At 54.3% G+C, this 24,852-nt stretch overlaps 13 protein-coding genes across 13 annotated transcripts; 8 read left to right on the top strand and 5 right to left on the bottom strand.

The window, feature by feature from the left end:
• Positions 1 to 217: 217 nt before the first annotated feature.
• Positions 218 to 1,281, bottom strand: BAUCODRAFT_86444 (uncharacterized protein). Its single transcript, XM_007676515.1, has 4 exons — positions 1,096 to 1,281; positions 765 to 1,040; positions 450 to 707; positions 218 to 393 (listed from the first exon to the last, which is right to left on the bottom strand). Exons 1-4 carry the CDS (start codon positions 1,099 to 1,101, stop codon positions 268 to 270), a joined length of 666 nt encoding a protein of 221 aa, XP_007674705.1. The 5' UTR covers positions 1,102 to 1,281; the 3' UTR covers positions 218 to 267.
• Positions 1,282 to 1,518: 237 nt separating this feature from the next.
• Positions 1,519 to 4,553, top strand: BAUCODRAFT_574156 (uncharacterized protein; the record flags this gene model as incomplete). The annotated part of the gene is made up of 2 exons (XM_007676700.1): positions 1,519 to 3,069; positions 3,175 to 4,553. The coding sequence occupies 2 exons, from the start codon at positions 1,519 to 1,521 to the stop codon at positions 4,348 to 4,350; spliced, it is 2,727 nt and encodes a 908-aa protein (XP_007674890.1). The 3' UTR covers positions 4,351 to 4,553.
• A 184-nt stretch (positions 4,554 to 4,737) lies between these two features.
• BAUCODRAFT_86437 (uncharacterized protein) lies at positions 4,738 to 6,317 on the top strand (the record flags this gene model as incomplete). The annotated part of the gene is made up of 2 exons (XM_007676514.1): positions 4,738 to 5,788; positions 5,906 to 6,317. 2 exons carry the CDS (start codon positions 4,738 to 4,740, stop codon positions 6,127 to 6,129), a joined length of 1,275 nt encoding a protein of 424 aa, XP_007674704.1. The 3' UTR covers positions 6,130 to 6,317.
• A 75-nt stretch (positions 6,318 to 6,392) lies between these two features.
• BAUCODRAFT_32091 (uncharacterized protein) lies at positions 6,393 to 8,432 on the top strand. The gene has a single exon (XM_007676212.1). It carries the CDS (start codon positions 6,892 to 6,894, stop codon positions 8,212 to 8,214), a length of 1,323 nt encoding a protein of 440 aa, XP_007674402.1. The 5' UTR covers positions 6,393 to 6,891; the 3' UTR covers positions 8,215 to 8,432.
• Positions 8,433 to 8,793: 361 nt separating this feature from the next.
• BAUCODRAFT_32090 (uncharacterized protein) lies at positions 8,794 to 9,662 on the bottom strand. The gene is made up of 3 exons (XM_007676211.1): positions 9,508 to 9,662; positions 9,157 to 9,446; positions 8,794 to 9,092 (listed from the first exon to the last, which is right to left on the bottom strand). Exons 1-3 carry the CDS (start codon positions 9,596 to 9,598, stop codon positions 9,039 to 9,041), a joined length of 435 nt encoding a protein of 144 aa, XP_007674401.1. The 5' UTR covers positions 9,599 to 9,662; the 3' UTR covers positions 8,794 to 9,038.
• A 165-nt stretch (positions 9,663 to 9,827) lies between these two features.
• Positions 9,828 to 10,748, top strand: BAUCODRAFT_120997 (uncharacterized protein; the record flags this gene model as incomplete). The annotated part of the gene is made up of 1 exon (XM_007676699.1): positions 9,828 to 10,748. One exon carries the CDS (start codon positions 9,828 to 9,830, stop codon positions 10,746 to 10,748), a length of 921 nt encoding a protein of 306 aa, XP_007674889.1.
• A 578-nt stretch (positions 10,749 to 11,326) lies between these two features.
• BAUCODRAFT_32088 (uncharacterized protein) lies at positions 11,327 to 12,451 on the bottom strand. The gene is made up of 2 exons (XM_007676210.1): positions 12,068 to 12,451; positions 11,327 to 12,008 (listed from the first exon to the last, which is right to left on the bottom strand). The coding sequence occupies exons 1-2, from the start codon at positions 12,361 to 12,363 to the stop codon at positions 11,621 to 11,623; spliced, it is 684 nt and encodes a 227-aa protein (XP_007674400.1). The 5' UTR covers positions 12,364 to 12,451; the 3' UTR covers positions 11,327 to 11,620.
• A 285-nt stretch (positions 12,452 to 12,736) lies between these two features.
• On the bottom strand, positions 12,737 to 13,338 carry BAUCODRAFT_32085 (uncharacterized protein). Its single transcript, XM_007676209.1, has 2 exons — positions 13,264 to 13,338; positions 12,737 to 13,212 (listed from the first exon to the last, which is right to left on the bottom strand). Exon 2 carries the CDS (start codon positions 13,182 to 13,184, stop codon positions 12,987 to 12,989), a length of 198 nt encoding a protein of 65 aa, XP_007674399.1. The 5' UTR covers positions 13,185 to 13,212; positions 13,264 to 13,338; the 3' UTR covers positions 12,737 to 12,986.
• An 818-nt stretch (positions 13,339 to 14,156) lies between these two features.
• On the top strand, positions 14,157 to 16,034 carry BAUCODRAFT_129843 (uncharacterized protein; the record flags this gene model as incomplete). The annotated part of the gene is made up of 3 exons (XM_007676698.1): positions 14,157 to 14,230; positions 14,283 to 14,295; positions 14,318 to 16,034. The coding sequence occupies exons 1-3, from the start codon at positions 14,221 to 14,223 to the stop codon at positions 16,032 to 16,034; spliced, it is 1,740 nt and encodes a 579-aa protein (XP_007674888.1). The 5' UTR covers positions 14,157 to 14,220.
• Positions 16,035 to 16,164: 130 nt separating this feature from the next.
• On the top strand, positions 16,165 to 16,847 carry BAUCODRAFT_412720 (uncharacterized protein). The gene is made up of 3 exons (XM_007676697.1): positions 16,165 to 16,297; positions 16,351 to 16,722; positions 16,783 to 16,847. Exons 1-2 carry the CDS (start codon positions 16,295 to 16,297, stop codon positions 16,633 to 16,635), a joined length of 288 nt encoding a protein of 95 aa, XP_007674887.1. The 5' UTR covers positions 16,165 to 16,294; the 3' UTR covers positions 16,636 to 16,722; positions 16,783 to 16,847.
• Positions 16,818 to 17,850, top strand: BAUCODRAFT_412585 (uncharacterized protein). The gene is made up of 2 exons (XM_007676696.1): positions 16,818 to 17,071; positions 17,121 to 17,850. The coding sequence occupies exons 1-2, from the start codon at positions 17,000 to 17,002 to the stop codon at positions 17,760 to 17,762; spliced, it is 714 nt and encodes a 237-aa protein (XP_007674886.1). The 5' UTR covers positions 16,818 to 16,999; the 3' UTR covers positions 17,763 to 17,850.
• Positions 17,851 to 17,938: 88 nt separating this feature from the next.
• BAUCODRAFT_66760 (uncharacterized protein) lies at positions 17,939 to 20,017 on the bottom strand (the record flags this gene model as incomplete). Its single annotated transcript, XM_007676431.1, has 2 exons — positions 17,939 to 18,580; positions 18,638 to 20,017. The coding sequence occupies 2 exons, from the start codon at positions 20,015 to 20,017 to the stop codon at positions 17,939 to 17,941; spliced, it is 2,022 nt and encodes a 673-aa protein (XP_007674621.1).
• Positions 20,018 to 21,693: 1,676 nt separating this feature from the next.
• Positions 21,694 to 24,849, top strand: BAUCODRAFT_412588 (uncharacterized protein). The gene is made up of 4 exons (XM_007676695.1): positions 21,694 to 22,144; positions 22,198 to 22,265; positions 22,325 to 23,844; positions 23,904 to 24,849. The coding sequence occupies exons 1-4, from the start codon at positions 22,093 to 22,095 to the stop codon at positions 24,766 to 24,768; spliced, it is 2,505 nt and encodes an 834-aa protein (XP_007674885.1). The 5' UTR covers positions 21,694 to 22,092; the 3' UTR covers positions 24,769 to 24,849.
• Positions 24,850 to 24,852: the final 3 nt, after the last annotated feature.

The following is a 24,852-nucleotide window of genomic DNA, read 5'->3' as shown; positions in this document are numbered from 1 at the left end:
TTCACTCATCAGTCAAGATCTCAAATTTGCTGTGCGAAGATTCTGGTAGCTCTTTCTGCTCACGCTCATTCGATCTTTGTAATAGCATTAATACAACGGCCGAAGTTGTGCCGAAGGCTGCAGCTTACTTACTCAGAGCCGACGATGTAAGTCGCGTTGGGCGGCGATATGGTTAGAACCTTGACGACGAGGATCTACCAGAGAAGAGGCGAAGAAGGGAGGATCGACCTTACAACAGGAGAGCTCGATATGGCATAGCGTAATTCGTCATCTTCGTAAACTATCAAGCCGGGCTTGCAAGTCATCGTCCCCAGGATCCCCACCGCCGATTGCTTGTGCAACCTTGCCGTCTGCCACAGCACTGCTTTGCAAACCTTGCGGTGTCTCACCGAGCTAGCATTTGCATTAGTGACTAGGTTTGTGTGGTGTGGCATCGCGCTAAAACTTACTGATTGCCCCAGATCCACGCCTATCTCATCCAGCACCTTGTTCACGACCTCCTCGCCTTCCTCCTCATCTTCTAACCCCGTGACATCGTCAATAGCATCGTCCATCATCTCCTGCCGCTGGTCCATGATGTCGTTTTCCTTCTCAAATTCCATCGCTATGCGCTGCAGAGCCGGGAGGTTCATCTGCCGGTTCATGCTGCCTAGTAGCTGTGTTGCACCTTTCATGCTCTGCATCATCTGCTCATTACTTCGTACTGTCTACAGATCTTGTTAGACATATGCCGCTTATAATAACACCAACGGTACGAGGCGCACCTGTATTCGCAGACTGATCGCCTGCAACTGTGTCCGCATTTGGTAGAACTTCTGAATATACCGCCTTGTGCGCACCAAGTCCTTCGCCTGCACCTTGACAGCGCCCATCTGGCCATTCTTTGCATTCTTTTTGATATCCTGCACGAGCTTCTTTTCCTGGTTCTCGAGCTTTGTCCGTTCGCGATCAAGCTCACGCTGTGTCTTTTCCAGTGCGCGCTGATGCTTGCGCAGACGCTCTGCCGGCGTCATACGCTTGCCGAAAGCCCATTCTATGATCTGAGAAGGCAATGGTAAGTGGCACGTGAGTGTAGCAGCGGAGTGGACAGCGTACATTCATCGCAACCGGCGAGCGTCGCGCTCGGGCAACGGAACGGAGTTGGAATGCGGATGGCCCACTAGCAACGCAGAGACGACAGTCAGCACCTGGCACTTATACCGAGGAAGCACACTGCTGCCTGCGTTGAAAATGTCGCCTTCTGTGTAGCGTCTGCCTTTGTGAAGTGCACGTGGTTTGCGGGTCGTTGATCGAGCTGACCAGCCACATGGCACGCTTGCAGTACATGTAGTGAGGAGCTGACTCCGGCCCAACAGTGGCAGCTCCGTTTAGCCAACCGTGGTCTCCGCCACCGCCAAAACCTTCCTTCTTTTTGTAGATTGCCGTCAAGTGCATATCAACTTGCAACTTCCTACGCCACCTACGAATACAATATCTTGTTCTCACGATGAGGTGAGGAATCAAGACAAGACAAGACAGATGGCGTCCAGCAACCCTTTCGGCAATGGTCCTGCCACGCCCGGCAGCAGTCGCTCCTACTCCGGCGATCGGCGCGGTGTTGCCAGACCACAGTACATGACTGTCGGCGGTGGGTCGCTGTCGGAGAGTGCGGGTCGATTACAGGCGATGCTGGACCAGGACTCTGGGTATGGAGGGAGCATAGCGAGCGATGACGTGGCGGAGAATGTGTGGCACCCTGGCCCAGCGGAAGACCGATATACGCCAGATCACACCCCCGTGAAGCCAGGGGAGCACAATGCGGCATCAGAGCATGAGCGGAGCGCCATGGCGAGTCATGTCGCGCAGCTCTTCTATAACCAGAACAGGACGGCGTTGGGTCGCGCAATCAACCAGACGGTGGAGACACTGCGAAAGCTGCAGGAGATGAACGCCAAATGGCCGGCGCATTACCCTACCGTGCAAAGACCGCCATCGCCACCGCCGCCGCAACGACCTGACATCCGACCTGGACTACCTCACACGCAGTCTACGACTGACAATCACCGGGAGCTTGATCGGGCTCCGGCACGACCGCAACCACCCAGACGAGCAGGCACTTCACTTGGCGAGCATCAATCCGCGGAATCGAGCAGCGCTGCCCAGGCAAAAGCACCCGAGGCTGCGCCGCGACTCGTCACGCCGCAGCTGGCGCAGGACTTTTCCGTGTTGAAGATCGAGCTGAAGATGGATGGCTTGCCGCAGAGTGAGATCGTGCATTCGCTTGAAAAGCAATCTGTGGCGTCATTGCTCGACAACCAAATCAACAACAGCATCCGACATCTCTTCTCATTACGGGAGCGTATCGAAGATACGTCGAGTAAGGTCCTTGTTACCGGAGACCTCAACGCTGGCAAGTCGACCTTCTGCAATGCTCTGCTGCGCCGGAAAGTCCTTCCTGAAGATCAACAACCCTGCACTGCAATCTTCTGCGAAGTCCTAGACGTCCGAGAGAACGGCGGCGTGGAAGAAGTACACGCGATACCTCACGGCTTCGTTTACAGTAGGAACGATGAAAGCACGTATCACGTTTATGAGCTCAAGCAGCTCGAGCAGATCGTGATCGACAGCGACCGTTACTCGCAATGCAAGATCTACATCAAAGACATTCGCACTGTCGACCAATCTTTACTCAATAATGGCGTGGTCGACATCGCACTTATTGACGCTCCCGGACTGAACAACGACTCGCTGAAAACTACTGCAGTCTTCGCACGGCAGGAAGAGATTGACGTTGTCGTGTTCGTTGTGTCAGCCGCGAACCACTTCACGCTGTCCGCCAAGGAATTCATCTTCAATGCAGCGCGGGAGAAGGCGTACATGTTCATGGTTGTCAACGGCTACGACAATATTCGAGACAAGAAACGTTGTCAGGAGATGATCTTGAAGCAGATTGCTCATCTCAGCCCGGCAACGTTCAAGGAGTCCTCCGAGCTTGTGCATTTCGTATCAAGCAACGCCATCCCCGTCAAACCTGCTGGGGCCGACGGACCGGGCGGTGATTTTGGCGGTAGCGGCAGCGGATCAGGTGGCGTGTCATCTGACAATGGTGACGGCAGGCCTGACAAACATCCAGAGAATGACGATGAGCTTACCGGCAAGCATGGTGAGCCCGGATCGCCACCGAAGAAGAAGAAGGGCAAGGGCAAGGAGAAGGAAGCCATTGATGACTTCAACGAGCTAGAAGCGTCGCTTCGACGATTCGTGCTCGAGAAGCGCGCTCGGTCAAAGCTCGCTCCAGCGAAGACTTACTTGCTGAATGTACTCGGAGACTTGACAACGCTAGCGAGCGTCAACAAAGACGTAGCCCAGAACGAGCTGGATCGTGTCACAGAACAGCTGAAGCAGCTCGAGCCGGTGTTCGAGAAGTCGAAAAAAGCGCGCACCGAAGCTGATGACGAAGTGGCGCGCAACATTGAAGAAACGTCGGGCGAAGTCTACTCGCTCACGCGCAATACGCTTAACACCTCAATCTCGCGTGTCGCAGAGAGCGATCTTGGCGTATCATACCCGGGTATGTTCAGCGCATACGGCTATGCCGATGAGCTGAAAGCTGCAATGCTGAACCAAGTCACCGAGACGGTCCACTGGTGCGAAGAACGAGCACGCGAGAAGACTGTCCAGGGTGTTTCCGCAATCAAAAGCCTCGGTCTGCTGCATCTGGGTGATCGATATGTGGACCTCACGTTCCGTTCGGATAGAATGTTCAGAAGCCGCCGGGACGCACTTGCGAGACAAGTCGATTTCGAAACCGAGGTTTGGGACTTCTTCGATCTTGCAAATCTGTGGGAGCGTCAGGAGAAGGTGGCCGGGACCAGCATGGCCGTGACTGTTGCCGGCGTGATTGGCGGCAGAATGCTCGGTGGTGTAGGCTGGCTGGACGGCGCTCTCACCGCCACCAAGATCGTTGGCACGAATAACGCACGCCGACTCATCGTACCAGGTCTCATCCTTGCGGCTGGTCTCGGCGCCTTCTACGTCGTCTCTCAGATCCCGAAGTCGCTGCCCCGGCGCCTGAGTGCCAAGCTCAGCGCACAGTTGGCGCAGCTTGACTACACACATGCGAATGCGCAGCGCATCAGTGCGGAGGTGCGGAGAGCGCTGCAATATCCTGCCAACAAGTTGACGGAGGGTCTGCAGAAAAACATGGAGAAGCTGCAGGAGCAGAAAAGGGAGACGGTTAAGGTGCAGACGGAGAGTGAGGTGGCGAGGAAGTACTTTGGCAACTTAATGAGGGAGAGCCAAGATGTTAGAGGGCGGGTGCAGAGGGTGGACCTTGAGGGCCCTGCACCTGGGATGGCCGCGTTGGCATGAGTGTAGTATTGGCGTGACATGCGGTATGGCGTTACGGGAAAGGGGAACTACCTCAAGCATGTGCAAGCGGGCAAGCGGGTGACGTGCTGCGATTGCTTGGCTGTTATTGAGATACACCTCTCTCCAATTTTATGCCTCTCCTTCATCTATAGCATCTCCGCAATGTTTTAACCATCTATGTCCACTGAGAATGGCCAGATTGCAGTCACCATTAGCATGAGCTCTCTCACGCCGGAATTGGCTTGACGTCAGTGGCACGACGCTTGAGCCTCGCACAATGCATGAGTGTATAGGCCTTGCTTTCTGCATAACCAAGCATGTAATAACATACTGCGCGTTGAGCGTCGTCTGCTCAACCGCCGTCTGCCACCAGCATCAATATGCGCCATGAAGAAGACGCTTCTGCTTGTATTCATTCACGGCTTCAAAGGCAGTGACCACACCTTCAACAACTTCCCGCAGGATTTACGGGCGCTTCTTTCCAACGCCTTGCCGAAGATCGAGATTCTGAGCGTCCAATACCCTCAGTTTGAGACCCGAGGCGATCTCAATCAATGCGTTGCGAAATTCAAAGAATGGTTGCAGGACAAAGTCATTGACTTAGAGGTCGCCAACGGGACACCTTCGCCGACGGTAGATCCAAGCGTGCACGTAGTACTATGCGGGCACTCTATGGGCGGCATTGTGGCCGCGGAGACACTGCTGAGCGTTGCAAAGGATGAGCCGCTACCTTCGCAAAGCTGGGCGAATGACACAACCAACACTACGACGGCAGACGGCGCGAGGCCGGTCACGCTACCACTCGAAGACCCCATTGAGAGAGCATCATCTGCACCACCCGTGGAGTCAAGCAGACTATTCTTCCCGTATATCCGCGCTGTATTGGCGTTTGATACTCCATACCTTGGCATCAGCCCCGGCGTGCTTGCGCACGGCGCAGAGGAGCACATCAACCAGGCTTCCGCCGCATACAAGGCATTTGATACCGCCAGTCAGTTCTTCGGCTGGGGCTCACCGGGTGGGTCTTCAGCGCGACCGATCCCGAACGCGTCTGCCAAAGCTCTTCCAGCGGCTGACGGCTCGACCACCGCATGGGGAACCTGGGGCAAGTACGCGATGTATGGCGGCGCCATAGCTGCGGTCGCAGGTGCCGCTGGAGCAGCGTACCTCAACTACAATCAGATTCAGGAAGGACTCTTGTGGGCAGGCAGTCATCTGGAGTTTGTCGGCTGTCTTGCACGCGGAGCAGAGCTACAGAAGCGAGTCGAGAGCGTGGTCGCGCTTACGAAGACGCACGGTATCGGCTTCGCCAACTTCTACGGGGCGCTTGATGAGAAAATCTCGAGCAAGACGCAATATGCCGGCGCTGTACTTGGTCAAGACCGGACCTTTTGCGTCGTACCGAAGGCTGCCCGGAAGCAGGACCCTGCGGCTGGCAGTAAGCGCAATGCGCCGTCCGGTGACCGACCGCCGCCGAAGAGACGGCGGACGAAGGACGAAGCGGCAATGGCACAGGAGATGAAGGGTGGGGAGAAGGTGCATCGGTATGTCGAAGATACGAGCCGAAGTAAGGGCGCGTGGGTCAAGTGTGTCAACTCGGTGGCGAGCGACGAGCTGAAAGCGCATACGAGTATGTTTGCGCCGCAGTGGAATCGCGACTACCACGCCATGCTGCCGCGGGCTAGAGATCAAATCGCTGCTTGGGTTGACAACGAGTGGTACGAGAGCTCAATGCCCGCGGAAGGGCAGGCGGCAGGACTTGGTGCTACAGAGGTATAACAGGTGTCAAGATACACTGTTTCAAGGTGTCCTACAATCATGTCATAAGTACTAAGATGCATCCACTGCTTCCCTCTATCTACGTATAGGACGTAAAGTCACGTGCAAGTGATCGCCCGCGCTTACAGCGGTGTCCGATTCGGCAGGTCTGTTATCTCCGCGAGAATCTACTGCAACATTGCAACACCAACGCAACTAGCTCCACCATACTCTCGCCTATCTGCACCCAGTGATCTCGCCTTATGCACTCTATTACGCAAGACGTGGCTTGCAGTATAGGTTAGTGACCGCATCTAATACGTGACACTACTCCATCGGCGCATATCGCGCACATGCTCCTCCTCCACCGTCTCCAGGTCCCGCTATGACACCGCCGTAGGCGCTTACTGCTTGATCTTAATTACTTCGCATATCTCCTTGTTCTTTGTTGTGATCCCCTCTCCTTTACTGCAAGGAAGTAACAAGACACGACTTGAGTCCTCCTTCGCGTGCCTCCGCTAGCCCAGCTGCATGGCTACCACATGCGAGCACAGGCGAAGACAGCTACGCTGCCAACGCAGAAGATCCTGACACTCTGGGGCAGCGTGAGCTAGACCTGCTGAGCTCCTTCGCTTCGCTTCCCTCAAGTCGGCACGTGGCTAGGAAGCACGCGGCCACGCGCTTACTGTATCTCACCCAGCAGCGCAGGTTGTCTCACGAGGTGGTACGGCAGCGGTACAGGAACTCTCGGGGAGCACGGTGGCTTTGTAACGGTCAGCGAATATGCAATGGCTCACATCGATCGCCCTTGAACCGGCATTGCCTGCTCACTGCGAGCCCACTACCGACTTTCTGCTTCGCTTCAGCAGTGCTTTTCACACTTGCGTGCCTACACCGCTTGCCTTCGCCTCGAACACTTTGGGTGCACTCAGCATCGTAGCATGGTTGTTCGCTCAATTACCGCAAATTTATAAGAATTGGAGTATCGCGAGCACATCGGGACTGTCCTTCTCGTTCCTTCTGGAGTGGTACTTGGGAGATGTGAGCAACCTCCTTGGTGCATTGTTTACGCACCAGGCGAACTGGCAGGTCGCAATAGGGGCATACTATGTCTTCGTGGATTCATGCTTGCTAGCGCAGTGGGTTTGGTATGAGAAGCTACAGCATGGGAGCATTGTGCGGAGAGCATGGCCGAAGCCAGGATACAATGTAGATGGCAGACGAGATGGCGGTATGGAGGAAGTAATCATTGAGGGTATGCCTGTTGATGCGGAGGCAGGTGATGCTGCCAACCGCCCTGATGCTGGTTTAATGCAAGCGACGGCAAAGCAGCCGACAAGGCCACAGATAATCTTCAGAGCACCGACCTTCCGGGAGGAGCGTAGCGCGAGCCCCGAGAAAGGCATGTCGAGTCACGCTCTAACACCTGGCGGTACGACCATACACCGCATTGGAGCATCGTCGCCATTGCCGTCGCCATCTCCAAGGACGGTTCTATTGCTCGCCTGCCTCATGGCTCTAGCCCAGGCGCACTCTCCGACTCAGATTGCACAAGTCTTCGATGCTCACCATGCCAGCCGGCAGGCGGGCCTTGAGACTGCTGGAACGGTCTTGTCGTGGCTGTCGACCGCGCTGTACTTGGGCTCACGTTTTCCACAGCTGATCAAGAACTGGCGGCGGAAGTCTACGGCTGGTCTAAGTCCACATCTGTTCATAGCGGCATTTTGCGGCAACCTCTTATACTCTACCGCTCTCACGACCAACCCATGCGCATGGTACGATTTCGGAGCGTATGGCGGAGGTGGCTGGGTGGGTGCAGAAGGCAGCCGGAGGGCTCAGTGGGTGTTAGCAGCTCTACCCTTCTTTCTCGGCGCAGCGGGAGTTCTTGGACTGGATGCATGCGTTGGCATTCAATTCGTGCTGTATGGTGATGATGCAAAGGTTGTTGTTATCGAGGAAGATCGGTGGCATAGGCGGCATTGGAGAAAGGTGAGTGGGTGGATGCGCGGTTGGGTGCCGAGCATAAGCGAAGGCAAGGGCAATGAGCGTGATGCGTTGATCGTTCACGATGATGTACATAGCAACGGTTACGGGACAGCCGCATGAACATCCTAGATGAGAGCTGCGAGACAGACTTGTCCACCTGCGAGGCTTGCACATGCTTCACACAAGAATACAGCTTGGAACGTCTGCAATTGCAAAAAGATTCAAGAGCTACCAGACGTTCACGAGGTGAGGAAGAGACACTTACCCCTGATAGTCATACCGCGGTCGAGGAAAGACGTCTCTTGTCCACGACCATGTTCTTCGTATATAAGGTCCTACTTCCACACCAGCTTTGGCTGAAGCATGTACTGAGAGCCTTTGTGTTCTGCCAGGTGTCCCTCGTTTTCCGAGCACTGGTCGTTCCTTCGTATATTCTCGCCACTTGCGTGCTGCAGCACGTTCGGGGACTTCGGTTGTGCTCAGGTTTTAAGCTGAGCGTTGGATCTTTTATGTGAGGTTGACGTTCAGCTTGCCATTAGGTGAACGCACGCTGCAAAGCGCTGGGGAGGTGTCAGCATGTCAAGGTGCGCAGATCCGGGCGCTCCAAGCATTCTTGGCCATGTTACTCCGGTTGAGCGGTCGACACGACTGGTTACCTCATTAGCAAACACCGGCGAGAATTTGTGGACTTCTGGTAGCTCTTATCACACCACTGTAGTCATTTTCATGCTATACATAGTTGCTACCTGTTGCCGAAGTCATGCCGAGTTTCTTGCTTTCTCGTTTGGTGCGGTTACTCCGAGAACTACTGGAAATGCTGCGCAGGTGTGGTGTTGGGAAGAAGGAATGAATAATCCGTGGGCGAAGAGGAGATAGTATACAAGGCTGCACCTTTGGAGAGGGTCGCCGGAGACGTATATGCTACACGAGATGCAGGCCAAAGCTTATATCGCAGGCTTTGCAGCCGTCTGTCCACTCCCTGTGCCTTGAGTCAAGAGCTGAGCAAGTCATGGTCAGCATAATTGATCCACACGTGGTTAATCGAACAGAAACATGTCTTACCTCGTTGGCACTCTGCTGCATTCTCATCTCACGCTCCATCTCCTGCACCTGCTGCTCCTCGCTAAAAGCCAGCGCCCACGGCACGCCGAGCAACAGTGCACTTGTGCTCACTACCCACAACGTCTTGCCACCTAGGCTTGCAGCTTTCGATGCCCACGAGTAGCCCGTTGATGCTGCATTCGACATGCTTTTGCGGTATGTTGGCGGCACAATATCTTTCAGCGCCACAACGCGGTCGAAGAATGACTCGTTCAAGGTGTCGTCGTCCTCGATTTCGGACACTTCGTCTTCTGCGTGCCGTCTATATCAGCAGACCGCTACATATAGCGCGACATAGAGTATGCTGCTCACCCTCGTCCGTATCCCATTCATCGTCGTCCTCTTTCGGGCCGGGCTGAGGTGCGTTGAGCTCATCATCGGGTACTTCTTCGAGCTTGACCATCTTCACGATTCCTTTCGGCGCAGAGAGTGTGATTTAAGAGATGTGATCGCACGTTCCGGAGAGTGAGGGTTGCAAAGGTGTGAAGCCGCCCGGGAGAGCTTCGACCACATCGCCCAGGGTCACGCGAGTCATGCCCAAATTGGGCCTTCGTTTGGGATATTGCCTACGTTGAGATACATCTTCACCACGCACACGGCATATACGCAACTTATCCCTGCGGGCAAAGAACATGCCTCACAAGCATACGCGGAAGCGCAAAGCGGAGAGTGACACCGATTTCAACCTCGCGCCCAACAGCGTTGCGAAGCCATTACCAGCCTTCTCGAGCGAACTTAGACAGCCGCGCAAACCGGACGAACCCAAGCGGCAGACGCTCAAGCGCAAGCGACCGGGCAGCTCAGATTACAAGCACGATGATACGCCACGCGCCTTTGCGCGGATGATGCAGTGGCAGAATGGTGTCAAGCACGCATCTGACCTTGACGATGGAAAAGGCAAGAAGAAACGGAAGCTGGGCGAAAAACCAACTGTAGCTACTACATCTGAGCCTGCGCCGGAGAAGCTTGAGTTGCCGAAAATACTGCCAGGCGAGCGACTAGCAGATTACAACGCCCGTGTAGATCAAGCACTTCCCGTTGGTGGTCTGGCGCGTAAAGGCAAAGGGCCGAAGATTGACGGCCTCAAGGAGCGGCAAACGAGGACTGAAAAGCGGTTGCACAAGATGTACGCAGCGTGGCGAGAGGAGGACGTGAGGCTAAAGGAAAAGAAGGAGGAACAGCTCGAAGCGGAGGAGGAGGCGGAAGATGAACGGCGGGCTTTGTATGGCGAGGACTACAATACGTCAGAATTGCGGAAAGGTAAACGGCGGAAAGTCATGGGCGAGAATACGGAAGTGAAAGATGAAGATCCGTGGGCGATATTGAAGGAGCGAAGAGAGCGTCCGCGAGGGCTGCACGATGTGGTTCAAGCGCCACCGAATTTGAAGGTCGTTCCGAAGGAGAAGTTCAAGGTTCGGAATAATGCTAAGGTAGATGTGACGAATGTACCATCTGCAGCCGGCAGTCTGAAACGACGGGAGGAGCTCAGTGAGGCAAGACGAGATGTCATTGCGCGCTATCGAGCTATGATGAAGGGCGAGAGTGGGCTATGAATACAATATCAACACGTGGACCTGCAAACCTGTTGCGCCCCTCAACCAATGAGCTGAAGATGAGCACCAAAGGCATGTTCAGTGACGCGCCTTTCCAGGACGATCTGCCTGCGAGTTAGCTGATGTCCTGTAACGTGGTGTATCTGGAGTGAATGTGGATCAAGCCTTGCGGGATTCACTAAAAGTTGGCAGGACGCTTAGTTGGCAGAAACTTGTCACATGCTGTGACGTCGCCAAGCTTGCCAAAGCTTATATTCGAGCAGCAACATATAGCTCGACCAGTTCACGGAAACTTCTCTCTTGAACAAGCATCTCAAGTTCACAACTCTACCACTCCCTTGAGCGGCACAATCGGAGCCAACTACATATCATCAATTCAAGCACAAAATGTCTGGCCTCATGGATAAAGCCAAGGACTTCGCGTCCCAGAAACTTGATCAGAAATCGCAGCCCGGGAACGACGTAGAACGCAAGGCTGACGACTCCGCCAACCAAGGTAGATTGCAAATCTTCTCTCCCCACCCAGTGTTGCTTGGTTTGGCAAATCTAACGTCTAGCAGAGATCAACAAGGTTGCCGGGGACGCTGGCGTGCCGCAACAGGACGATAAGATGCTCGATCAAGGCGCCGACGCAAAGATCAACAAGGACGTCCCGTTCGGCAACAATTAGCATAGCGGGATGCTATTAAATGTCGAGCAACACGGGTACTTTGACCGTCGCGTCTAACAAGCAGGAGTGGCAAGGTAGAGGGCAACCAGATATGATCATGTAATCTAACCGACCATCGAGTCTACCCAATCTATCTTCTGTTCATTGCCGGTAAGTTTATGACCTCGTCCAGCCATCTTCGGGGAAACCCTGTAACACGCAATCACTGCTGCATGGGGAACCCAATCCCGAGCAACAGCGCCGGCTCATCTATGCTACTGTGCTGGTAGCTCAGTATACCGACACCGCCCGGTTCCATCATCAGGCTTAACGGGAACGATAAATCGTAGCCTAGCCACCGCTTGGCAAACGCTCGTGTTAGATGGCCGTGGGCAACAAGCACGACGTCCTTAGGCTGGCCGGAAGTTTTCATGAGCGGTCCTTGCAGGTCTCGGATCTGCGAGATCAGTTCGTCGATACGTGCAGCCACCTGAGTGGGTGACTCGCCGCCTTCGCAACCATCGCGCCAGATGTCCCATTTACGGTCCTTGTCGAGTCCGCGGTCGTGACGCTTCGCTTGGATCTCGTGCGTCTTGATGCCTTCGTAATCCCTAATCGCTGCCGCTTAGCAAATCCGATCTTGAGGTTCGAGATAGATCACAGCAAGTACCCATAGTCCCACTCCGCTAAACACTCTGTGACTTCGTACCCTTCCCTAGTGCCTGCGAGGAGTTGGTAGGTAGTGATGGCACGCTTCCGAGGCGAGACCCAGACTTTGGCGACTTTCGCAGGATCTATGAGTTTGCCATTCCCGTACACAATCCGGCCAGAGGCTTTGATCTGGTCTTCGCCGTGGGGAGTAAGAGGGATGTCGGCTTTGCCCGTGTACTGGCCGGACTTGCTCCATTCGGTCTCGCCATGACGGATCAAGAAGACACGCGGAGTCTGTGCATCTTTGTCTGGCATTTCGCAGATAGCTACAGGCTCAAGGGAAACAGTACAGTACCAGTTGAGTAGAAAGCGAAAACAATTTGGTTGGGGCGAACCCAATGGCTAGCGCCCAATGCTGACCACCAACCCACAATCACATATATGACACATTATAGTGCAGATATTGCACTGCCAAGAGCTGACAGTCACCGGTCACATCGCACAATTGTGTTACACTTAGTGTATAGATGGATTACGAAAGTGCTAACAATGAAGAACTGAGGGTAGACAGCGCTTGGCACCGAGCGAGCCGAGTCAGCTTACACAATGGCAAGACCACGGTGCGACAGAGAAGGAGACCGTGCAGTCACAGCATGCGACATGAGGCGGAAAGAGACTTGATAATATGGTTGTGGCCGCACCGCTTCAATGTTTGAAAACAAGCTACCCAAGACCCAAGCGCAGAGACCGACTGCTCATCCACAAGCCCAGCCAGCCTTCGCACTAATTAGACTGCGAATTCCGCCCTGCGTCTATAGTGGAGATCAAAAAAAATAACCGAAAGCCCAATCAATCAAAGCCCGATCAAGTCGGGCATGCCGCGCGAATGTTGCTGGAGTCAAAGATCAACGTGCAGCAGAAGAGGCCACGTTCAGCATCTACTGCTCGTTGTTCTGGACGGTGCAGCCAACGTAGTCGATGGCTTGGAGGGTGCAGCCGACGTAGTCGATGGCCTGGAGAGTGCAGCCGACGTAGTCGATGGCCTGGAGAGTGCAGCCAACATAATCGACGGCCTGGAGGGTGCAGCCAACGTAATCGATGGCCTGGAGAGTGCAGCCAACGTAGTCAATCGCCATTGTGTATGATGGAAGAGCTTGGGGAAGCCTGAATGCCTGTCAGCGCTGTCTTCGATGGGAGGGGTAAGTTGTAGCGTACTTAACGAGTGTAGATAGCTGGCGTACTGAAGGCTGAGACTTGGTCTTCGATGGTGAAGGAGAAGTGTGGTTGTGATAGTGGTTGATGAAGCTTTTGTATGCTAAGGCAAAGCGTTCGTTGTTAGATTCTTAATGGAAGGAGAAAGAGAGCATGGAAATTGCAAATGTCAGAAATTGTATAGGTCTGGATCGTTGAGCTTGACACCTTAGTATTGTTCCTGATTTTCGCATGCATCATGGCAGATGTTAAGCCTTTGTGATAGACTTTAGTATTGTTCGGTTTTGACAAAGGGAACAGTGAGCCGTGAGGATTTCCTAGAAGACAAGGTAGCGAGGTGCAAATGCGAGGCGGCATTGGCAAGGCGAAGCTCTGGAGTTTTGTGTCTGTCGGAATAATATGCGAGCGACTAACAAGGTCTGATGCGGAGAGAAGTGAGGAACCAGCACAGCAGGCTTCGGAAGGGGATAGACGGGTTGTCAGGTTGGCATCATGGCATCCTCCTACACTGAGCCTCATGAATTTTTCTACTCCTCGTAATCCTCGAGCTCATGTCATTCATGTTTGTTTCGAGGCTTAGCCAAGCGGTCAATGTTCATGCTGACACTGTCACGGTCACAGGCCATTGGCATCGCTATGCCGTGCCCACATCTCGTGCATGGAGATGAGAGGAGTCGGTGGCTCCTCGAACTGATCTGGTGTGAACCGTCAAGGTCTAGATCAACAATGATCTCTGGCAGTACTGACTTGAAGTAGCAGTTGGGTTTCCATGATATTGTTCTTGGCTTCGTGAGGTTTAGCGTTTGAAGCACGTGACTGGAAGCCGTTACTCTTGGCACTCCCTCACGCCCGGCATTGAGCCGCGAATCAGTATGCGCCTCTACACTCACTGTACTTCTAACTTTACTGAAGCCTACCCGAGCTTGGAGGTGTTACCTTTTGTTACAATAACTACCCGCAATGGGTAAAGGCGAGTCGCTCGATCGTCCCGACGTCGTAATAGTGGGCTGACGGCTTTATAGGCACAGATAAGCTGTACGTATGTTTCCTGTCGTAGGTCTTCCTCACGAAGCGGACGGAACCCTAATGGTGGGCTTCAGATCACGCATTCGGAGTGGTCGAGCGAGGATGCCTTTGGTCCGGCTGCTGGCGCCAATGCCCGCAAGACCAACGGATCCGGAGCGAGCTTCAAGCGACTACCTTTCAACTTCTGCGCCGTCTCGCTACAACCCTTCGAGCATCCAGTCTGTACCGCGGATGGCACAACGTTCGATTTGACCAACATTCTTCCCTGGATCAAGAAGCATGGCACGAATCCAGTCAATGGTCAGCCGCTTAAGAGTAGCGACTTAATCAAGCTTAACTTCGCCAAGAACGATGTCGGCGAGTACGTCGACCCGGTTACCTTCAAAGTTTTCACGGACAACACGCATATTGTTGCAGTGAGGACATCCGGCAACGTTTTCGCAAACGAGACCGTAGAGAGGCTGAACGTCAAAGCTAAGAACTGGAAGGATCTGGTGAGTGATGAGGAGTTTAAGCGCAGCGATCTCATTACATTGCAGGATCCGCAGAACATTGAATCCAGAGATCTGAGCAAATTCAAGTATCTGCAGGATGGGACCAGCACACTTACACCCGAACAAGAAGCTGAGCGAGCCGCTGGCATCAAGACGGATAATCTTGGAAGTGCGGCGAAGATCTTGAAGGCAAAAGAAGCGGTTGCCAAGCGCAGAGAAGAGCGCGAAAGAGCTGCCAACCAGAATGGAGACGGCAGTGTTGAGGCTCAGGCTCTTGTCAATGCAAGGAAAGCACATGCCGAAGCCGTGAAGTCATCGCGCTCAGCAAAGTCGGCGCCTTACAATGCTGCGCAACATACCACAGGTGCCGCTGCTGCGTCCTTCACTTCCACCGGCTTAACTCCATCTACGTCTACAGAGCGCGCAATTCTGAGTGATGAAGAGTTCATGCTGAAACCCAAGCGCGTTAAGCAGAAAGGGTACGCTCGCATGTCTACTTCCCATGGTGATATCAACATTGAGCTGTACCCGGAGTATGCACCAAAGGCCGTCTGGAACTTCATACAGCTTGCCAAAAGCGGCTACTACAATGGCATTCGCTTCCATCGGAACATCAAGAATTTCATGATACAAGGTGGCGACCCGACAGGCACCGGGAAAGGTGGTCAGAGCTACTGGGGAAAGAGTTTCGCTGACGAGTTTGACGGACCGCTTACGCACGATAGCCGAGGCGTGATGTCTATGGCAAACAAAGGTAAGGACACGAATACGTCGCAGTTTTTCATTCTGTATCGGCCAGCGGCGCACCTAAACCGGAAGCATACCATCTTCGGCCGGGTTATTGACGGACTAGACTCAACACTGAAGCGGTTGGAAGCGGTTGAAGTCGACAGCGCGAACCGCCCACTGGAGAATTGCACGATCGAGGATGTAGTGGTGTACGTGGATCCGTTCGAAGAGTTCTTGAAGCAGAGGTCGGAGAAGGAGGCTGTAGAAGCGCGCAAAGAGCAGCTTAAGCTCGAAGGCGGTGCAGAGGATGATCGGACGACCTGGACTGGGAAGCGGATCAAGGCAGATGGCAAGGTCGGGGAGATGGATGGTGACGCTGGGGTTGGCAAGTACATGAAGCAGGCGTCTGCGGCAGACGACCACCAAGGCGGCGACGAGATCGTGGGTGAATATGATGGGGTTGATGTGCGACCGAGCAAGAAGGTGAAGAAGGGCAGTGGCTTTGGGAACTTCGATAACTGGTGAAAGCGCCATCCTTGGAGAATGTGAATACACTCCGCTTTTCGTCGGCTGAGCGCTTCGCTCGAGGGTTGTTGTGGCACGAAACACCTCTGCGAAGGCATGACTTTACTTGTGGTTCAAACACATCGATCAATCGTTATCTACGACCCCTGATACTCCCTCAACACTGTGCGCCTGCGACACACTAGATCTATACGCGGCTCGGGAAGTGAAGACTAGAATACAAGTAAGCACAGACGCCGGCTTGCAACAGCGTATCAGTTATGGTAGATATGTCACAAGCTGCTACACCGCGCCAGCATGCACTGACCCGCTCAAGGCATTCATCCCCCTACTGCCAATCCATAACAACATGAGTATCCGCGACGCCAGCCCAACCACTGCAGCCACCACTTGTGCCGCGTTGCCGATAACCCATCAGTGCGGGCTCGGCGTAAGGAATGACAGCAAGACAGCCGCGGGTACGACTTGTCCAGCCACTGCTGCACCGTCCGACAAGTCGTACCTCGTCGATATGGGCCGCAAATGTCCTACGGAGCCCAACGTGGAGAAGGTCGTAGGCGGCGGAGCAAAGTACACTGACGGATGGTTGAGGCTATTGTGAAGGCGGACTTATTGTGCGGCACACTGGCTAACGGAGCACATGGGAAACGTGGAGGCTGTTCGAACGGCACCTTGTACTCATCTGTTGGTAGCGGATTCAATTCGTTATCATATGTGTGCATATGATCAGGTCTGCTGATTCTGGTAGCTCGCCGTCGATACCCTCCGAATTCACACCCCCATTCACCCTCACTACACGCATTGGCTTGGCATCCAGCAAGAACCTGCATGCGCGGCGTTTGGTCGAAAACACTCCAGCTCCGCACGACTGCAAGCGACGAATGCAACACTTAACGACTGCTGCCACTGCTGCTGCTGCTGCTGCTGCTGGTGCTGCTTGAAGCGGCACTTTACCACTTGCTAACATGGCCGCAAGGTCCGCATCCCAAACGAAGTCAAGACCGCTTCTGCACAATCCTATGGATGACTTCAAAGCTGTACGTGCCTTTCGGTCCAGCTAATGAGGTGACGCTTACCGTGCTACAGATCCTCACCAGCGAGTCAGCGCCAGAGTACCTCAAGTGGCTTCAGGAACATGACCCAATCCTTCACGACTACATCGACGCCAGATCTCATGCCTTCGACCGCTTGAACGACACGGTGTCGCGTACTAGCAAAGCCTACGTTGAGACCGCGACAGGCGTCAAACAGCCCTTCCATCTACCCGAAAGCTATTTACGCATCGTGGCGCAGATCCTTTGGGAAGAATACAAGAATGGCAGACTCCCCTGTCTTGACCACGATGGACCACCTTCAGATGCCGAGGTGAAAGTCATGCACACTGCCGTGGCCTTTGTGACGAAGCAATACATCGCCGACCTTGGTTTGCCGCTACCGACAGAGATTAAACGGACATATCGCCTTGAGAAGTCGAGTCCGCTGAGCGTGATAAGCGAGAAAGGGAACCCTACGGACGACTCAAAGGGTGCCACAGGTCATGGCAGGAAGCGGAGGGTGAAGCGAGGCGCAGAAGGGAAGTCTGGCGCACACACCAAGCGCAAAGTTCCGCCGACGTCCGACCCGGGTGACGGTGTTCTCGAAGCGGGTGCAGATGGCGTGCTGATGATCACCGAAGAGTACGCAAGGGGCTACATTGAGCGCGCAGCAATGTGCCACATACCGATCTGAAGATGTACTTGCTTATAAGCGAAAGTCGGCCATGTGCTGGGCTAGTGCCGTAACTGCCACAAAAGCGTCATGTAGTGACGACAGTTGACCAACGAAAATCCTAATGCCAACACCGTGCCAGTATGCAACTCATCTGCTTGAACGCTTTGTCATGTGTCACCAAGTCTAGGTCACCTCTAGTGGCCGCCAACTGGCACCCACGAGCGTCCAAGATCCATACTTCTATTGATTCGGCCACCAGGCGTAAGCGGTACGTTCACCCTACCCGCGCGAGCAATTTCGTCACCCTCATCAGAGTCGTAAGCATCACTCAAGCGAGCAAAGTAATCAGTAAGTCCGTGAGTCGGACTGGCAATGTCATTATACTGCGGCGGCGGCGTGATGAGCGGCGGCGGAGGCTGTTCGTCCTCGAAGGCGGGCGGGTTGAAGGAAGGTGCTCGCAGAAGATGTATGGGTCTTTGTCCCTCGTGCGCCGAGCCGTGCACGTGTGCTTGCTGTGGTCGCGCAAGTGCAGGTGCTTGCATGGTAGGGGTCGTTGGCCGGTCGCCATCTGGTTGCCCTGTTCGTGCAGCGTTGAGTGCGTTGAGTGTGGGTACGAATGAAGTTGGCGAGTTGCGCCGCCGAATTGCGCCGGGACACCCGCACTCGTACAGCGAAGCCTCGCCGCTGCTTGTTTGTGGGGTGCTATATGCGGGCAACGAGATGTTGGCTTGTGTTGCGCGGCAGGAGAGGATATGGAAGGGCGAGTCGATGGAAATCTCGAAGTGCCTCCGCTTGCCTGGGTCGTTCGCATCTGGCTTTGACAAGCGCATAACAATCTGCGATGTGGTCAGTAGGGTCCGCGAATGCGTTGACATGCTCCGCCTTAGCCGTACCTTGATCCAGTGGTGCACCTGGATGTTCTGGTAGGTAGTATCAAAATGCAATCTCTGACTCCGCTCACGCTCCTTCATGTTATGGCAGCTCGGCAATTGCACATTGAACTCCATTTCCGTCGGCCCAATATTCGTATCGCCTTCGAGGTTGCCCAGCATGTTCGTGGTATCGTTGGGCACCACTTCCTCGCCCCGTGCAGCTCGCGCTCTCGCATCATACGGAATGCCACCGCCAGCCGTGACTCGCATAGTGCTGCCTGGGAAAGTGCTGATTGGCGGTCCGTCTGCTCGTTTCTCGAACAGTTGCACTTTCCGAGTCGGCTCCATACGGTGAACCCTCTTGTTGCTGCAGAAGTACTCGATATTCTCCGTGACCAGCACCTTGATACGATGGCACTGCACCTTCGCCAGCGGCGTGAGCTTGAAGGCTATGGGTACTTGAGTCCCCAGTGGAAAGCTCTTCCCAGAGATCACAATGTCGTAATGCAGTTGGTCTTCCCAGTTTCTGCTGATAGCAATTGGCTCAACTTGCTCCAGTGAACCTTCGGCGGGAGCGCGTATGATCATGACCTCTTTCGACCCGTTCAAGTTGCCTCTGAAAGCGCCGGACCGAATGACTTCAGCTTCGAGCTCGTATTTGACCGAGCCCAGTTCGACGTCGATAGTCTCTGGTAACCGGCTGTCAAGTGGGTATTCGAAGTTGTAGATGTAGTCACCGGGAAGGAACGTGCGGTAGCCCTTCGCCGCAACACTTTGCTGACCAGGTACAGGATCGCTTTTACTGAAGCTGCGTGACTGATTGACAGCAAGCGCAAGCTTCTTCGTCTCCTTAGCTGACAGATTGACAGAGGATGAGTTTGGTGACGACCGTCCAAGCGGATCCGCACGGGTCCCGTTAGCCGATCCAGTTTCAGCACTTCTGAAGAGCTGAACGTGGTCTGCATTCGTTCCTCTTTCGGCGTACTCGTGTTGTGCATTGAAGAAAGCCCATACATGGCCCATGAAGCTGTCAGTCTCTTCGAACTCAATCTTCCGCGGTGGGATACCTTCGGGCCACCTCGTGATAGATCGGCCTCTGAACTTCAAATTGATCGCTTTGATCTTGGCACTCTTTGCAACTCGCAGATGCAGACTGCCTCTGAGCATGGCAGTGTTGCCTGGAGAGCTCTCCGTGTTCTCGAAGCCCTGCAGAAAAAGCACCGGCTCTGCCAAGTGGATGGCGCAAGAAACGCCATTTCCTGATGCGATCGGTTTCTCATCTTGCAAATCGAGGGCTGGTATCACATTCTCTGAATTCGTTGATTGCAGTGCTGTTGGTAGCCCGTTGCCAAAAGACTCGCTCTGACCCGACGAGGTCGAAGTATTCCGTGCATCCGACATCAACCGCGGACGTTGCAGGTGCTGGTTTGTGGGCCCACCAATGCTGCCTCTTGCAGCTCCCCTCATATTGTCTTGTTCCGGTTGTCCGCCCGTTGGACCACTCACGGAATTGTTGCGCTTTTCCGGCGACCAAGAGCGCCTCTTCCCGTTAAGCTGGCCTCTCCCTGTAGTCGATTGCGCTGGATCTGTAGTAGTTGGCGCAATCACCGACTTCAGAAACCTCCTGGCGTTCTCTCGCGTGACCGCCAGCTTGCAAATTCGCAGCCGCTTTGGCCGCTTTCGGGTAGAGCGTTGTGTATTTGCGGAGTCGAAGTCGGTGTCAAAGACTGCTCGTATTGAGATGCGACCTGGTGCTGTCCGGCGCGGTCGGAATAGATTTGTCGGCTTGCCGGTATCGTAATGCGGCGGTGAGGGTGTATAGCGAAGTAAGCCGTATGTACGAGAGTGGTATGGAACAGCTAAGGTGCGTCTTGTGTCAGCCATGGGTACTCTGCAATTGCTGACCGAGTCTGCCACAGCAGAGGGTGAAGGGTGTTGAAGTATGCCATTGCGGACGATTCAATGACTCGACACTTCTGCAACGTACTCCTGCTTCCATGCAGTTTGCTACCTGGGTTGCAGTGCAAGTGCTTTGGGCACACAGCGGTGGCATCATGCCGGGTAAGCGCGCGCTCGCACTTGTTTGTGATCTCAAAGCAGGGAAGAAGCCTGTGTGACAAGTTACATACCTTATGAATATTCCACTTATGATACTTCGACTCTGCTATGCAATAGAGTATGCTTGACGCATGGAAGGGAAATTGCTCGTTTCAGAGGTGGCGGAGAGTCGAGGTGCCGGTCAAGTGGTAAACAGATCGCCCAAGTCGGGGAGCGGCGTTCGAAACAGCTGAGACGAGTGTCGCTTCTGTAACGCAGGCACGATGTACAGCTCGTAGTTGTAGTGAAAGGTGATTGCAGCCGAAATGATTCAGGTACGGGTGCCGGACGCCTGGTTTTCTTGCTTGTCAAAGAACAAAGTTAATGCTACTACGCAATGTCTGGTGGGCTATGCGCCCTGGCGATCGACAGTGGGCTTGCGGAGGATACTCGAGCGGGATTATCCCAATCGTGGGGGCAATTCGTGGCATCCAAATTGGGCATTGACTTCTAATAAATTCGATGCGGGCTTCAGACCTTGCTCAAAGTTCTTCGACACGGTGAGGATTGATGCCGAGGTCTTCTGCTGGCGTCTTTCTCATACCGCGTATTTTCCACGTCAAGGGAGACGGCCTGCATGATGAGAAGAAGCGTTCTGCGTCATCTATGAGCGTTTTCGATGGAAACCGGGAAGCTCGGCATGATCTGTAAGGAATAGCTCCCGCCGCAAGCCTATCACTTTACCGGGCTCAGGGCCGGGACGTGTGAAAGGGATGCCCTGCCTGCCTATGAGAGCCGTCGCAGGACAGGGAGTCGACAGATAGCACACGTAGTACATACTGGCGTAGCGAGGCTTTCATGTCACACCGGAAGAATTAGTGCGAAGACGAAAACGAGCCCCGCACATTCTGCACTCTCTGCCATTCCTCCCAGCCGCCCGTTCCGTTCCCAATCAATGCATCGTGGGCTCACGATTACGGTGATCTGTCGCAAGGATACTGGATGGTTCCTGGCAACATTCAGGAACGAGAACGGAGGCTTAATCTCGGTGTCGTGGCCGTGGCCGTGGCCGCGTTCGCAAGCTGCGCGTTTGCTTTGCAATCTGATGTGTACTCGTGAGTGTTGGGAGTCAGTTATGCCCGGGAAACCCGCGAACGTTTGGCAGTATTGCGGAGGCTTTGCGCCACGGTCTGGAGATCGTCTTCGCTGGTCTCGATATGGACGCTGCCTACGCCGAGGACATCCGCGCGATTCCTATAGGGCTAGGATCAAGCTTTTCGCTCTTGTCGGTATCGCACTGGTCGAACCTATTGTGTGAAAGCGGTATTTGCGAAATCGGCATTCAAATGCATGATGATGTCGAAATACCGAGCGGGCCGCCCCAGAACGGTTAGCCGCAGAGCTCCAGGCGCGTGTCAACATTGATTGAGCACGCGTAGATGTCGTGTGAAGTGTTACCCGTATCAATGGCAGATGGTGTAGAAGCGAGCGGTGAGTCCGGATATGCATCGATTCACTCAAACGATTGCGTCTGACAAACACAGTCCGCAATGATCAATTTCCGCTCAGGGGTGTCGTACTATGCTGCACTTCCCTGCTACAGGACGTCCGCGTACGTTCCGTGAAGATACCGCCTCATGTAATGTTCTGAGCTGAGACACTGCACGACAGACAAGGCTTACGCATACTGCTACCGAGCTTGGGGCTGTCGTTGAACTGGACCTGACGAAGAACTGCACGCATCTCATTGTAGGCAGCGTGTCGACGCCAAAGTATCGCTATGTCGCCAAGGACCGTCCGGAAGTCAGGGTGCTCTGTGCTAGCTGGATCGAGGCTGTACGTCAAGCATGGGTGGAAGGCGGCAATGTCGATTTGAGTCTGTTAGAAGAGAAGCATCGGCTGCCCGCCTTCTTCGGTCTGAAGATATGTGTGACCGGCTTTGATAACTTGGAGCAGCGCAACCTCATCTCCGACACGGTGGCGGAGCAAGGTGCGGAGTACCATGGCGACTTGACCAAGAATGTCACACATCTGATCGCCGCCACGCCCAGTGGCGCGAAGTATGCTGCTGCGAAAGCCTGGGGGCTAATTATCGTCTCGTACAAGTGGTTTGAAGACAGCTTATTTCGTGGAATGGCACTGGATGAGAGCCTCTATGATCCAGCTAGGCCTGATAGCGATCAAGGCAGAGGTGCGTTCAGGACGACAGCCAGGCCTAGAGAAAGCCTTGGTAAGCGAGGCAGAGACGGAGAGTCCCAGGAAAACGAAGATACTGGCAAAAGAAAGCTACGGCGGACAGCCAGCACTCGCTTGAACAGCCAAAGTCAAGATGTATGGCAAGATCTCTCCGCGAGGGAAGCTGCGCATGATGATGTCGATGCCAATCAGTGGAAGGACGAAAATTACGCCATGCCCAAAGATCCGGAACGTCCAAACCTGGTGTCGGTGCAAGTGAGGCGCTCGGATGCATTCCAAGCAAACGCAGTGCCAAGTGAACCACCGCGAGGGTTGTTCTCGGGTCTGTACATTATGATATCTGGATTTCCGCGTGACCGGATGAAGCGGTTGCGACAGTATCTGGAGCCCAACGGCGCAAGCATCGTTTCATCGGAGCGAGAACTGGAGGCTGCAGTTGTGGACGCAGATTGTCGCGGTCGCTACTTGCTGGTACCGCACACGTTCGAAGGCACCCCGCCTGAGCTGCCCGATATTCCGCAAGGCACCGAGATGGTGACTGAGTGGTGGGTTGAGCGATGTATCCACTCTAAAGCCTTGTTAGAGCCTCAATACGACATGCTCAGCACACCGATGTGGGATGCGCATATACCGGAGCTCTCTGACCTCACGGTATGCATCACAGGATTTGGCCAACTCGACTTCCGACAGGTTGCGGAGAGCATTAAACTGATGGGTGCTACTTATGCCGAGAATCTTGACCCATCGGTGTCCGTGCTTGTCAGTGGTTCGGAGACGGTCAAGAAAGAAAAGGCTTACTATGCCACGAAGCACAGTATTCCTGTGGTCTCGGCAGCGTGGCTTTACGCTTGCTTGAGAGCTAAGCGGCGAGCGAGCTTTGAAGAATTCCTCCTAAAAATACCAACGTATGATCAACACGATGCCATTCACCGGCATTCAATGAGCAGCCCAGCGGCGAGTGGCGGCAACGTACCCGGACCAGGTCGTAATACAAGGTGTGTAAAGTGTAGACAAAGCAAGTCTAGGCTATATTGGCAGAACTGACTTATCATAGCTCAGCGGCTCCGAAGCGTCTCTCTAAAGCGCGCAGACACGCCACACCCACTCTGCCACTGCAAGGCCAAGTTGTTCGAGCACCGCAGTCACGAACACGTATGCCTTTTACCGAGGAAGATGACGATAGTCGACAGGATGTGCAGTGTGAAGCTCAGCCTCCACTGTCCGCCAAGCCGACCTTCTCGCCTTCACGACCCCGGCCTTTGCAAGAGCGTTCACCGAATGCTTCGCCACGGAAAGGCAATCACGCGCAGACCGAGGATCACGATAACCACCCAAAGACAGCCAAGCTGCCGAATCTCGTACCTGCTGCCGCCCCAGAGACTGCGTCTATGCCTGTTTCGCCGCCGAGAAGTCCCCTGAAGAGCCTGTCACGGGACGTGCAATCGCTCGATCAACATCACCAAGATCGACTGACATCTGAACTCGCAGCGATGGTCGAACGCCAGCATTCAGCTTCCCGTCCAGACTCGGCAAGTGCCGAGGCACCACTCAAGCGAAAGAACCGCCCTCTGGGCCGCTCTCTCAGTGGCATCGGTCACCGAGCTGTGTCCGCTTCGGCGCAGTCGGACCACAGCACCTCATCCCGCCTCAATGCCGAGCCAAGCGACTCGATTGCGGATGGCTACGACAATCTCGCCAGGGAAGACGCTCCGCCGGTGGGTACGCAGCTAGGCTACGAGACCCCCGACACGGAAGCTCACCGGTCACTCATGGAGAAGCGGATGAAGGTCAATCTGCGTGATGATAGCGTTGGCAAGCGAGCTGCTAGCATTGGGACGGTCAAGGATAGCTTTGTCAGTCGCTCGGACAATGGCATGAGTGATACAGTTCGAGCTAGACGGTCAAAGAATGAGAAGTAAGCTGTAAAGCATTTCATGCCGATGCTAAACGTTCACCAGCTATCCGCTGCGGGTCGATACTCTGTGGCGGTGTCGCTTGATGTA

This window comes from Baudoinia panamericana, assembly GCF_000338955.1.
Source record: "Baudoinia panamericana UAMH 10762 unplaced genomic scaffold BAUCOscaffold_4, whole genome shotgun sequence".
Taxonomy (NCBI): Eukaryota; Fungi; Ascomycota; class Dothideomycetes; order Mycosphaerellales; family Teratosphaeriaceae; genus Baudoinia; species Baudoinia panamericana.
Note: the sequence above shows the minus strand (reverse complement) of the source record. Positions and strands in the feature narration are given on the sequence as shown.